The sequence below is a fragment of the Phyllobates terribilis genome, unplaced genomic scaffold, assembly GCF_046119375.1.
Source record: "Phyllobates terribilis strain yellow unplaced genomic scaffold, ASM4611937v1 Scaffold_8__6_contigs__length_399053987, whole genome shotgun sequence".
NCBI lineage: Eukaryota > Metazoa > Chordata > Amphibia > Anura > Dendrobatidae > Phyllobates > Phyllobates terribilis.
The window spans coordinates 70763960-70778734 of record NW_027362768.1 but is presented as its reverse complement, the minus strand read 5'-3'; the positions used below and the strand labels follow the sequence as shown (position 1 = coordinate 70778734).

General features: G+C 42.4%; 1 protein-coding gene across 1 annotated transcript in view; it reads right to left on the bottom strand.

Annotated features, from left to right (window-relative positions):
* Nucleotides 1-1438: 1438 nt before the first annotated feature.
* The window catches only part of MGST3 (microsomal glutathione S-transferase 3), a 56900-nt gene continuing 43563 nt past the window's right edge, over nt 1439-14775 (bottom strand). Inside the window, exon 6 of the mRNA XM_073643029.1 lies at nt 1439-1702. Coding sequence (XP_073499130.1) covers nt 1581-1702 — 122 coding nt within the window. The 3' untranslated portion in view covers nt 1439-1580. The remainder of the gene's footprint in view (nt 1703-14775) is intronic.

The window sequence follows — 14775 nt, the reverse complement described above, 5'->3', positions numbered from 1 at the left end:
CGGAAATTTCCACAGCATGTGCACAGCACATGTGGATCATCATTGGGAAACATGGCAGACAACGTAACAAGCGTTAATGCATTTTCGCAGTGGAAACGCATGAAATTGTGGGCACAGCCTCAGGCTAGCTTTATAGCAAATTTACATCCGTGGTCCAAATAAATGGATCATAGGAAGGAGTGGGTGTAAAGGAGAGACCTCATGTTAGGAGGGAGATTTGACTATCATCCAGACAAATTGAAGATTAGAAAATTTCTAATCTATCATCTTTTACAACAGCTCTATCTATTCTGTCCAATCAAACTTACATCCATGTCAGTTATCTTAGGCTCTACTGGTTCAGACATGGAGGTCCTAAAAAAGAAGGTTGCATCACACCTGTGCATATCAGAAAATGAGTCATTATGGTTGGTGTTACAGACTGTGTAGTGAATTGGAGCATTCAATTGTGAAGTCGAGACCGCTTATGAAGTCATACCACCCAATGATATAGTTTGTGGGTTTGTTGTCAAATGAGGGGCATTAATTCCGTTTGCGTCTTCTGCATATTGATGACACCATTTGTTGTTATACCCATTGTATTTCGAATGGTCAAAGGTCTCATATTCAAGTATGCCTGTGTATTACTAGAGGAAAACTGGCCACCATTTGTCTTAATTTGTTTTCATATTTAACCATGATTTGGGGGTCAGAATTTTTCCTTTGTTTAAAGCTTCTTCTAACCCCACTTTTTCTTTGCTACCCTAGTGAAAATAAAAAAAAAATATTTGTTAAACACCTGGGGGTTCAAAGTACTCACAACACATCTATGTAAGTAGCCTCAGGGGTCTAGTTTGAAGAATGGTGTCGTGTTTTTTTTCATTGTTTAGGTACATAAGGGGCTCTGCTAATGTGACATGAAGCCCGCCAATTATTCCAGCAAATTCTGCATTCAAAAAGTCAAATGGCGCTCCTTCCCTTTCGAGCCCTGCCGTGCACAAAAACAGTGGTTTTCCCCCCCACATATGGGGTGTCAGCGTGCTCAGGAGTAGTTGCACAACAAACTTTGGGGTCCATTTTCTCCTGTTACCCTTCTTAAAGTAAAAAAAAACAAACAAAAACACACATTGTACTCGTATGACACTTGTCTTTTTCTGAATCAACATTGGACTGATTTTTATACGCTAGTGTGACTCCAGCCTTAGACGTCAGTTTTGATCTAACTCACAAACAGACTTATATGGGGTGATTTTTTGGGGGCTGCAAGGGTCACAGTGCACACATAGCATCTATGTGTTTATCAGTGTAATAGGCAAGAGAAGCTTTGCAAATTTTAATTTTCATGGCCATACAAGAAATCCTGATAACCAAAACACTGAACAAAGTTTGACCAAGCACACCTTATTTATTTTTTTATTAATGGAGTGATTTTCAAACAAGAAACGCCAAAACTCAGAAATTTATATTCATATTTTTATTTATACAATGTCTATAATTCAAAAAATACACATAGGCCCAATCCACCACTCATGGTCCAATTGGGGTGAACCAGGGTTTGATACACGTTTTACAGGTCCTCTGTTTAACCTTTTGTCAGCAGTTCAGCACCAGGTTTTTGGGTGAAGGGACCAGCCGAGCAGCTTGAATGCAGAGCAAACAGTAGTGCCAAAGAGACCTAAAAGAGCAAAAGAACCGAGGGCTCCTCTGGAACGTTTTCTTGGATCTAAGAGAAAAAGGAAAAAAATAATTCAAAGTTTGTTTAGAATACTTTAATAATAATAATAATAATAATAATAATAATAATAATAATAATAATAATAATAATAATAATAATAATAATAATAAAAAAAAAAAGTATACAATATTGTACAAAGTCACCTAACACCACTACAGGGACAATATTCAGTTCAGGCACCTGCCCATACAGGAGGCAATAAACCATAAATAGCAGATATTTGGTTGCTAAACTAATTGTCTGATGAACATTGCCATGTTTTCCAATCTATAAAAACAAAGTTGCTCAAAGTGCCGACTTATTCATAAAAATCCATACCACAAAACACTGCTTATTTTCTAACTACTGCTGAATCCAATAGCTACATATTCCATTAGAAAAAGCTATGCCACAGACCACTTATAAAAATGTTTATTTTAACCGCTTCACGACCGCAGATTGAGGTTGGCGCCTGCAGGGCTTTGTGCAGCACCGGCGATATATTAACGGTCGGCAGTCTGTGCGCTCAGGACCCCCAGGGTCTTATTGTCCAAAAATACGGTAGTTTCCAAAAATGGGGTCATTTGTGGGCAGTTTACACTGTTTAGGCACCTCCGGGGCTCTCCAAACGCGACAGTATGGAGAGCCCCTCACCCCCCAATCCGGGTAAGCATGGCACCCCTCAAACCTGGTATGTGTGCCCCCTCCTCATCCCTTTCATGCTGCACACACAAAAAAAAAAAAAAAAAAAACACAACACACACCACACACACACACACACACACACACACACACACACTTCAACTCACCTTTCTTCTGTGCTCCAGCACCGCTGTGTCCTATTCTGCTGGAGGCCGGGGGGAGCAGTGAGCCGCCCCAAGTACGCGCATGCCCATACCGCGCTGTCGGCGCCATTTTGCTGAAGAAGCACTGCAAATGTGTCTTCGGTAAAATGGCGCCGGATAGTGCTATGCGCATGCGCCGATTCCGATGCCTTCACTCCGGCGAGAAGAGAGGCGCCACGGCAATGCTCCTCCTGGTCAGTTAAGTATGCAAGTAGGGCGCCGGAGATCATGGTATGCGTTCAGTGTCTACGCATACCGCTATCTCCGGAGCCATACACACTCCTCTTACCTGTAACTGTTCCATGCGTTCTTCTGTCTGGAGCCAGACTGCGCAGGCGTGTCACGCTTGCGCAGTTGATAAAGGCTTCAGACAGAAAGAAGCTTGTAGCGTTATATTATAGATTCCCCCACATTTACCTATATTGACAAATATCCAAATCCCAGATTCCAAATAGATCAACACAAATAGTGTTAATTTACATAATAAAATTAGAAATAGGCTGTGACCACATATATATTATAATATATATATATATATATAGGGCTGCTGCATCACTAGCAATCAAGAATGGACTATGGTTGCTTCAATTAATCCATTGGAATATAATGTTAATACTGGAAGCCTAAAGGTAAAAAAAGGGAGTTAAAAATGTATATAAACATCACTAGAAACCATGCCACAACCATCAGCACATATGCAAGCAGATAAGACCCAACATGGCAGCGGTGGGTGATCACAAAAAGCTTGGTATTCTTATACTTTTGTTTAATCCATTCGGATGTAGGGTATTAGGTATGCAACGGGATTCCAACTGTGCCAATTTATGGCTTATTCTACCACCCTGAATGTTAGTAGCGATAGTTATGCCCCCAACTCTAAGGAGAGAGCTGTCACAATTATGGTGTAATTTAAAGTGATGTAGTATGGTCTTAAGTGTGGATGTGTCCATGTGGGCAGATGCTGCATTGATGCCAAGCACATGTTCACAAATTCGCACCTTAAGTTGGCGAGTGGATAAGCCCACAAATAAGTCGGCATGGGCAAGTGGCGTAAGAGATTACTTTTTTGTGGTACAAGTGATAGACTTCCCAATGCTGTAGGTCCTAGACCCATTAGAATTTTGAAACGTATCACTATGATCCACATTGGGACATGCTATGCTTTAACCACACGGAACACATACACACTTCCTAGTTACTACATCCAAGAATGTAGCCACAGGTACACCAATGTACCAAATGGTCACGTAAAATTTTCAATCTCCGGATGGTAATAGAGGACTCATCAGATATGAATCTAGAGATAACGAGATAGTCTTTCAAAATATGCCAAGATTTGGCCAATGCCTTCAACTGGGGAAACTTTAAAAGTTAGTAATGTATCTGACTTGTTCATTTATGTTCCCATTACCCCCAAATCCATTTAAGAAATTAGGTTGAGATGAATGTTTCACTTGATTATATGCTCTTCACCATCTGGCGACTAGCCACGATCATAAAATCTCTCCTTCAAATCCCCGATCTGTGGAACAAATTCTCCACATCGTAAGAATTGTACCGTGGTACTGATTGAATCATATGTTTGGGATGTGACGAAGAGGCATGCAGCAGAATGTTGGTAGAAGTTGGTTTACAGAATATATCCGTCTGTATGCAATTTGCACTGTCCCTCCTAATGATACTTATCCCTGCCAGATCAGGTGTATATCATCGATGTACCATATAAGAGCATAGAATCAAGCGAAACATTAATCTCGACCTAATTTCTTATATGGGTCTAGGAGTAATGGGAGCATGAACGAACAAGTGAGATGCGTTACTAACTTTCACAGTTACCCCAGTTGAGGGAGGCACAGCTGTGTTTAATTAAACTGATACTGAAACTTGATTTGGAAAGGCACACACCTGTCTATACAAGACCTCACAGCTCACAGTGCATGTCAGACCAATTGAGAATCATGAGCTCAAAAAGGAACTGCCCAAGGAGCTCAGAGACTTGTGGAAAGGCACAGATCTGGTCAAGGTTATAAAAGAATTTCTGCATTACTCAAGGTTTAAGAGCACAGTGTCCTCCATAATCCTTAAATGGAAGACGTTTTGGACCACCAGAAGTCTTCCTAGACCTGGCCGTCCAGCCAAACTGAGCAATTGTGGGAGAAGAGCCTTGGTGAGAGGTAAAGAACCCCGAGATCACTGTGACTGAGCTCCAGAGATGCAGCCCTCCTCAGTGCAAGACATATGAAAGCCGCATTGAGTTTGCTCAAAAACACATGAAGGACTCCCAGACTATGAGAAGTAAGATTCTCTGGTCTAATGAGATGAAGATAGAACTTTTTGGTGATAATTGTAAGCAGTGTGTGTGGAGAAAACCAGGCACTGCTCATCACCTGCCCAATACAATCCCAACAGTGAAACATGGTGCTGGCAGCATCATGCTATGGGGGTGTTTTTCAGCTGCAGGGACAGGACGACTGGTTGCAATCGAAGGAAACATGAATGCGGCCAAGTACAGAGATATCCTGGATGAAAACCTTTCCAGAGTGCTCTGGACCTCAGACTTGGCCAAAGGTTCACCTTCCAACAAGACAATGACCCTAAGCACACAGCTAAAATAACAAAGGAGTGGCTTCAGAACAACTCTGTGACCATTCTTGACTGGCCCAGCCAGAGCCCTGACCTAAACCCAATTGAGCATCTCTATAGAGACCTGAAAATGGCTGTCCACCAACGTTCACCATCCAACCTGACGGAACTGGAGAGGATTTGCAAGTAAGAATGACAGAGGATCCCCAAATCCAGGTGTGGAAAACTTGTTGCGTCATTCCCCAAAATACTCATGGCTGTACTAGCTCAAAAGGGGGGGGGGTTCTACTCAATGAATACAAGGATTGGGGGTGAAGGGTGCCATGCATACCAGAATAGGGATGAGATGGGGTGCCATGCATACCAGGATGAGAAATACCATACATACCATAATAGTGATGACGGGTGCCATGCATACCAGGATGAGGGATGGGGTGCCATGCATACCAGGATTTGGGGGATGAGGCGGCCATACATACCAGAATTGGTATGAGGGGTACCATGCATACCAGGATGAGGGATGGGGTGCCATGCATACTGGGATTGGGGGATGAGGAGTGCCATGCACACCAAGATAGGGATGAGGGGGCCATGCATAACAGGATAAGGGATTGGGTGCCATACATACCAGAATTTGGATGCCATGTATACCAGGATGAGGGGTACCATACATACCCGAATAGGGATGAGGGGTACCATGCATACTAGGATGAGGTGTACCATACATACCAGGATTGGGGGATGAGGGGTGCCATGCATACCAGTACAGGATTGGGGGGGGGCGCGCAGCACAAATACCAGCATGGGAGACCATATGCCAATAAAAATTCTCAACACCCGGGCGTAGAACAGGTTCAATAGCTAGTCATTTATATATTGACATTCATGGTTTGAATATGTGTGCTATATGTATACATCTGAAATATTGTGTATTTTCATATTGTAGTTATGTGCTTGTTGTCATGTAACGATCATACAATGTCCGTATTATAAAATAATTTGATATGCATTTTCTACCATAGTGTTTATTGGGGATAGGATTAAAAAGTATATAATATAATATAATAATATAATATAATATTTATATATTATATATCACACACACTTTAGTGGAACTTTGGTTACTTCCATTGTGGCCCTGTACGCATGCGTGCTATGTCCCTGCCTGCTTTCGGTATCTCAATGTGGCGTCTTACGTCAGGTCACATGGGTTTCACGTGTTCCAGACGTCATTCATCACACGTGGACGCCGGCGGCATCGCGGCTGCCCTGGTGAGGCATGCATCATTTCTGAGCTATGGTGTCATCTGGTGCCCTTTTTAAACCCCAGCACCATTCTCCTTGTATGCCCAGTGATGAAGGTGGACCCGAAACACGTCAGAGCGGACGCGCTACCAGTGGAGCTTCACTCTCCCCCTTACACTCCTGGCATTCATTTTGTTGGCAAGACATGACACTGTTGTGTTACATATGTTAATGTGACTCTACTAGTGTATGATATTATCCCATATTATTATGCCTACTGGGCCATGACTACTTTTGGGGAATGTCATAAACTATTGGACAGGGGTGATGTGGATAGACATGACAGACATGACGAGACATGACAGACATATACACAGTTGAAACCAGAAGTTTACATACACTATATAAAAAGACACAAATGCATCTTTTTCTCAATACCTGACATGAAATCAGAATAAACCTCTCCTGTTTTAGGTCAATTAGGATTAACATAATTTTTAGTGTGATATTTTATATGTTCTCACAATAGTTGGTCGAAATTTGGGCCCATTCCTCCTGACAAAACTGGTGCAACTGATCCAGGTTTGTAGGTCACCTTGCTCGAACATGCCTTTTCAGCTTTGCCCATAAATTTTCAATAGGGTTGAAATCAGGGCTTTGCGATGGCCACTCCAAAATACTGACTTTGTTATCCTTAAGACGCTTTGTTACCATTTTGGCAGTATGCTTCAGGTCATTGTCCATTTGGAAGACCAATTTCCACCCAAGCTTTAACTTCCTGGCTGATGTCTTGAGATGTTGCTCCAGTATTGCCACAATCTTATTTTCTCATGATGCCATCTATTTTGGAAAGTGCACCAGCCCCTCCTGCAGCAAAACAACCCAACATGATGCTGCCACCCCCGTGATTCACAGTTGGGATGGTGTTCTTAGGCTTTCAAGCTTCTCCCTTTTTCCTCCAAACGTAACCATGGTCATTATGCCCCAAAAGTTAAATTTTAGTGGCATCAGACCACAGGACATGTCTCCAAAAATTAAGATCTTTGCTCCTCTGTGCATTTCAAAACATTAATCTGGCTTGGTTTCCTTTGGAGTAATGGCGTCTTCAGCCCATGTTGAAACAGTTTCACTATGGATATTGACAATATTACCAGCTTCCGCCATCATTTTCACAAGGTCTTTTGCTTTTGTCCTTAGGTTGATCTGCACATATTTGACCAAAGCACGTTTATCTCTGGAACACAGAACCAGTCTCCTTCCTGAGCGATAGGATGGCTGGACATTCCAATCTTGTTTGTACTTGCGTATAATTATTTGTACAGATTAATGAAGCACCTTCAGGTATCTTGAAATTGTACCCAAAAATGAGCCAGACTTGCCCAAGGCCACAATTCTCTTTCTGATATCTTGGCTGATTTCTTTAGACTTTCCCAGGATGCTACACAAAGAAGCAGTGTGTCAGGTGTGCATTTAAATAGATCCACAGGCGTCTCTAATTAACTCAGCGGTTAGCAAAAAAAAAAAAAAAAAAGATCAGAAGCTTCCAAACACATGACATGATCATCATCATATGGGCAGTCCAGAACTGTTTAAAAGCATAGCAATCTTAGTGTATGTAAACTTTTGACTTTGCAGAAAGTAATGAAAATGCCTTAAAACATAGTCTCTCTCATATTATTCTGGCATTTGGAAAATATTTAAAATTATGGTAATCCTAATCAACCTAAAACAGGAAAGGTTTATTCTGATATACATGTTTTTCTCAATATTTGACATGAAATGTGTCTTTATATAGTGTATGTATACTTCTGGTTTCACACACACACACACACACACACACACACACATTACTGTAAAAGTCAGAAGGCCGGTAAAACCTAGGATTTACCGGTCAATTTGGACATTTACCGAGGCCGTCGGTAAAAGCTCAAAATGAAAAAGTAAAATTGGACTTTTACCTGTGAAGTCTTGGTAAATGTTAACATTTACCGTCGAGCGTGGTAAAAGTCAGAAATATCAGGTGTGAAGATGGAACATCTGACTTCAACCAAGCGCAGTTGGTAAATGTAGCTGAGAAGGGTATAATAAAAAGTGTAAGCCACCGCGGGAAAGGTGTCGGATTAGGCAGATACGGCGAGGAAATGGAGGACAGTGTTCAAAGTTTTTATAAATGTAATAAGAGTAAATGGGGAAAATATGGTAATAACAATGAACAAAATCTGCTACCCTGTAACGTATGTACGTTCTATATATACAAAGATGTCAATCCTGACTATCCTATGATTATTGTTCCGATCATACAAAAAGTGCCCACTTCCCGCTAACATACAACCACTAACCCCACACTAAAATATGCAAAAGAGAACGTCCTATGAATCTTAGGGCATCAGTGTTCCGCAGCACCCTCACAAAAAGTTACAAGTACACACGCTGCCGGTGTAGTAGTGTATTAACACTAGGACTACTGGACTCGTGACCCCGCCTAGAACTACTGAAAGGAGTCATTTTGACTCCTTGTTTGTTTTCGTTTATTTTTAGAGTTTCATTTGTGGTTATTTATTAATAATTATATTTTTTTGTAATGTATTATTATTGTGAGATCCAACAGTAATGCTTTTGATTTTTTTTTTCTGCTTTTCTTGTTTTTCTACAGAAAATAATAATTATAATAGACGTTTTTCAAACATTTTTTTTTATTCAAGTGCACACATATAAACAACAACTGAAGAACAAAAAGCAGAGAAAATGTAGGTGGAGGAGCATAAAAATGAAAATATGGCGCAGAATTCACCTTCTAAACATTTGGTGTTTCGCATTTTAGGCATTGCCTTTGATTTATGGCAGTACATTGCCCACACAAAGACTTACCACAAGTCTTACAATTTCCGACAGATCTATTTTTCTTGCACTTTTCTTTGATCTGGCAAAATTTTGTTTGAACCATCACTCCTGAGCATGTAGAAACTTGGGACGTGGAACCCTTTTCCCTATCTGTGACATAAGGACCACTCAACTCTCTCACAAGCGTTTGCAAAAATGCCTTGCGTGACATTTTTTGGTGGGTAATCTCCTTGAATATTATCCATGCATTTATACCCGCAAAGTCTAAGGCATTTTCAAATGCATGAACAGGCCATCTCCTTGTGCATGTTCGTGTGGTATATTTTCGTGCCATCTGATCCACTACATCTACTCCATATTTTGTTTCATTGTAAAACTTTACCGTTTCTGGAGTTTTTTTAGCGGAATCAGACGCAACAACATCTGGATGGACGGAACTCAAAATGACAACATTTTTGTTGGGCTTTCCTTGATATACTGTAAGTGTAAAATTGTCTTAATTTCTAAACACTTTAGTGTTGTACAATTCCTCTTTCATGGATTTTATTTCTTTAGGCACTTCTCGCCTTATTTTGTTCAGTGTTCCCACGATGGTTGTTCCTTTGCTTTTTAGCTGTTTAGCTAATTTTACTGAAGTAAAATAATTATCGGTTGTAACATTGCGACCTTTTTTCAAAAACGGGTCCAATAACTTCATTACCACATGGTCAGCTAAACGGTCCTCAGCACGGCGTGTGTCATCTTTGCCTAGATAAGGGAAGCCATTTGCCAGATATTTGCTCCTCTTATCAACAGCTAGCCAATATTTGTGGCCATATTTATCTGGTTTGGAAGGCATGTACTGTGTGAATGGACACCTAGTTTTGCTTGGGAAAAGTTGCTCATCCACCATTATGTATGGGCCAGGTTTGTAACACGCAATACAATTTTCAATAAACCTGTCCCACACAGTAGAAAATAGAGCAAACTTGTCCGTTTGCAGTCTCTCCGATCGAGTAGATTTCTCATCAAATCTGAGAAACCTCATAATTTCAACAAAGCGGTCCCTAGACATTGTCGCTTTGCAAAACGGTATTCCCCAGTCATTACACCAAATACTGCTAATTGAGTGACGGTTCGTGCCAGATATTCCACGAGCATAGAATATCGCAATGAATGCATCTAGCTCCTCATCAGATAGAGTTTGTTCAGCATTACACAGTAATACAAGCAGGTAAAACACAAGGAAAATGTGAAAAGTTGACATGTAAATTGAACTACATCTATATGAACATCAGGGTAAATAAGACAGAGTGAAAAAATTATGCACAAAACTTTATAGCAACATTTAGTGACAAAAGGACCTCAAAATATAGTAGGGAGTCAAAATGACTCCCTTCAGTAGTTCTTGGTAAATTTTGAAAAAAAGCGCAAATTTTTCACCAAAATTATTTATTCTCACAAAATCTTTTTTCACATCATATTTGAGGAAAAGTCACAGAGTTTCAAGCCGGAATTCTGAAAAATGTAGTCACAGAAGAGAAATAAAAAACGAAAGGAGTCAAAATGACTCCATCAGTAGTTCTAGTGTTAATTGTCCTGTACTTAGCTTCCTGTAGAGCGCAGAGTCCAAAGTCTTTCCAAGGGCCCCTTGCAAGGTGGATGCCAACACCGCTCACACGATTTACCTTTGCCGCGCCAATGTGGTAGAACCAGAAGCTATGCAGATAAGCTCTAAGCCGGAGTTGCTGGGTGCCATGAACTCTGTTCCACCCGAGCACCGTAGTCTCTGATCAGGGGAATCGGAAGACAGCGCATTCCGAGAAAAGGCTGGAAGGAAACAGCGCAACAGCCCTGTCTGGGCTAGTCTAGTCAGCACAGCACCAGTCCTCTCACTCTCCCTAAAATAGCTCCTGCCTCAAGTCCCAGTTTCCTGGGGTTCTCTTCTTAAGATTGCTGCCCAATCACTGCCTGAAGAAAATCACTAACTCATCAATGGCAGTGTTAGACCAGTAGATGATGCTGTTGTACAGTCTTTCACACAATGCTGAGTAACCCTATTACAAAAGAACATGGGATTCTTGCCAAGCAGTGTGGGTAAATGGGCGTACTTCCTGTTTGTGTCCTCATGCTGGACGACTGCCTGAGTGTTTTGCAAGCTGCACATACTGCTCAAAGCTGCATAGCCGACTGCCTGTCAAAGCTGCACAGGCACTAGCATGAAGTGGTGGAGAAAAAGCGAGAATAATTTTTATCTCACGGACGATAAATACAAGAATATATTGAAAGAAGTGAAGGAGGCTAAGGTGGCGGTACCTAAACAGAGTATTCACTACAGGTGTTTGGAGAGGTACGACATCATGACCGTCGGAAGTGATGAAAAGTTAATTGCACCAATCTCGTGTGAAAAAGACAACGTGTTGCATTACGTTCGGTGTGCCGAACTCTTTAGTGTCATTCATAATGCCCACATCAGTACCGGCCACGGAAGGCGGACCAGGATCCCAAAGGAGGTGAACCGTAAGTTCAAAAATGTCACAATGGAGTCAATAGTTATTTATCTGTGACTCTGCCAGCCATGCCAGAAAAAACAGAAGATTACCAAAAAAATCCTTGTTGTGAAACCCATCCTACACCGTGAAATGAATTCTCGTGCTCAAGTCAATCTCATTGACATGCAATCCAATTGTGATAATGATTTCAAGTTCATATTCTTCTATCAAGACCAAGTCACTAAATTTGTTCTTCTACATGCACTAAAAGAGCAGAAGAGGTTGTGTACCACCTCCTAGACATTTTTTCCACTTTTGGTGTCCCGTGTATTCTGCATTCTGATAATGGGAGGGAATTTTGTAACAAGGTCATACATACAGAGTGTGTGCGCGATGTGGCCCGATATGAAAATATTGCATGGTAAACCAAGACACAGCCAGTCCCAAGGCTCCGTGGAAAGAGCAAATCAAGACATTGAAAACATGTTGTCAACGTGGATGGAAACAAATAAGACACCCAAGTGGTCTGAGGGCCTTCGCTTTGTACAAGCAATGAAAAATAGAGCATACCATGAGGGAATAAAATGCTCGCCCTATGAAGCCATGTTTGGAGTACCAATGCAGATGGGTCTAGCTACCTCCAAAATTCCTAGTGATGGGATCAGAAATCTCTCTTCAGAAGAAGATCTTGAAAAAATGTTTGTTGGTTTGCAAGAGGAATCTAGTGATCCGACGGGCATCCCTGCCGTCACCAGTGATGGTGGGGATTCGGCCGGGGCATACCTGAGCGAGGAGATCCTCGCTGCGTCACTGCAGTAGGAACTCCCTGCCCACTAGGGTCATCCCGCCCTCTGGCCGGACCCCCCCCTTCTCCGCCACTTAAAGATCACTACTTACCGCAAGCTACCAGAGGCTTCCCAGGTCTCGTCGGCCGGCCGCATCCTCCTTCTTCCAGGTCACATGACTGCATACGTCACCATGAAAGTGACAGGTGCATAAGTCATGTGACACGAGTTGTGTCACATGACTTATGCATGCGTGGTGACGTATGCAGTCATGTGACCCGGAAGGAGAACGCGGACGACGAGACCTGGGAAACCTCCGGTAAGTAGCAATTTAGCTTTATACCTGTCTGGCCTGCACACTCGCACCATCCATGCCTTCCGATGACGCATGAAACATGCATTATCGGAAGGCACGGATATATCCGACAGATATCAGGATTATCCGTATCCGTACAGCCCGTTATCCGCTCGGATAACGGGTCTGGACGGATCTATCCGCTTATCCCTAGTCACAATTACAGAATTACATAGTTTAGAAGTTGCGTTAATTTGACATTTTTTGAGAAGTATTTTCCTACATAAATGTTTTCTATTTGCATTTTCCTATTCGTATTTGTTCATTTGCATTTTGAAGAATAAAAATATTTCTAACGATTAAGGTCTTCATCAGAGTCGGAAATTGCGTTTAGTTAACTTTTACCACCATCATCTGCTGGTAAGAGTCAGAATTCTGTGACTCAAAGTTACTTTTACCAACACATGCTGGTAAATGTAAAGATTTACCAATTCGCCCAGGTAAAAGTCCAAAATCGTTCGCTTATATGGAATACATCTGACTTACCAACGCTGTTGAGAAATGTTAAGATTTACCAAGACTTCACAGGTAAAAATCCAATTTTACTTTTCATTTTGAGCTTTTACAGACGGCCTCGGTAAATGTCCAGATTGACCAGTAAATCCTAGGTTTTACCGGCCTTCTGCCTGATATATATCAAATAAATAAAGGAAACACTCAAATAACACATCCTAGATCTGAATGAAATATTCTCATTGAATACTTTGTTCTGTACAAAGTTGAATGTGCTGACAACAAAATCACACAAAAATGAATGGAAATCAAATTTATTAACCAATGGAAGCCTGGATTTGGAGTCACCCCCAAAATTAAAGTGGAAAAACACACTACAGGCTGATCCAACTTTGATGTAATGTCCTTAAAACAAGTCAAAATAAGGCTCAGTATTGTGTGTGGCCTCCACGTGCCTATATGACCTCCCTACAACGCCTGGGCATGCTCCTGATGAGGTTGCGGATGGTCTCCTGTGGGATCTCCTCCGAGACCTGGACTAAAGCATCCGTCAACTCCTGGACAGTCTGTGCTGCAACGCGACGTTGGTGGATGGAGCGAGACATGATGTCCCAGATGTGCTCAATCGGATTCAGGTCTGGGGGACGGGCGGGCCAGTCCATAGCTTCAATGCCTTCATCTTGCAGGAACTGCTAACACTCCAGCCACATGAGGTCTGGCATTGTCCTGCATTAGGAGGAACCCAGGGCCAACCGCACCAGCATATGGTCTGAGGATCTCATCTCGGTACCTAATGTTAGTCAGGCTACCTCTGGCGAGCACATGGAGGGCTGTGCGGCCCTCCAAAGAAACGCCACCCCACACCATTACTGACCCACTGCCAAACCGGTCATGCTGAAGGATATTGCAGGCAGCAGATCGCTCTCCACGGCGTCTCCAGACTGTCACATGTGCTCAGTGTGAACCTTTATCTGTTAAGAGTACAGCGCACCAGTGGCAACTTTGCCAATCCTGGTGTTCTGTGGAAAATTGCCAAGCGTCCTGCATGGTGTTGGGTTGTGAGCACAACCCCCATCTGTGGACGTCGGGCCCTCATACCACCCTCAGTCGGTTTCTAACGGTTTGTGCAGACACATGCACATTTGTGGCCTGCTGGAGGTCATTTTGCAGGGCTCTAGCAGTGCTCCTCCTGTTTCTCCTTGCACAAAGGCGGAGGTAGCGGTCCTGCTGCTGGGTTGTTGCCCTCCTACGGCCCCCTCCACGTCTTCTGGTGTACTGGCCTGTCTCCTGGTAGCACCTCCAGCCTCTGGACACTACGCTGACAGACACAGCAAACCTTCTTGCCACAGCTCGCATTGATGTGCCATCCTGGATGAGCTGCACTACCTGAGCAACTTCTGTGGGTTGTAGATTCCGTCTCATGCTACCACAAGTGTGAAAGCACAACCAACATTCAAAAGGGACCAAAACATCAGCCAGAAAGCATTGGTACTGAGATGTGGTC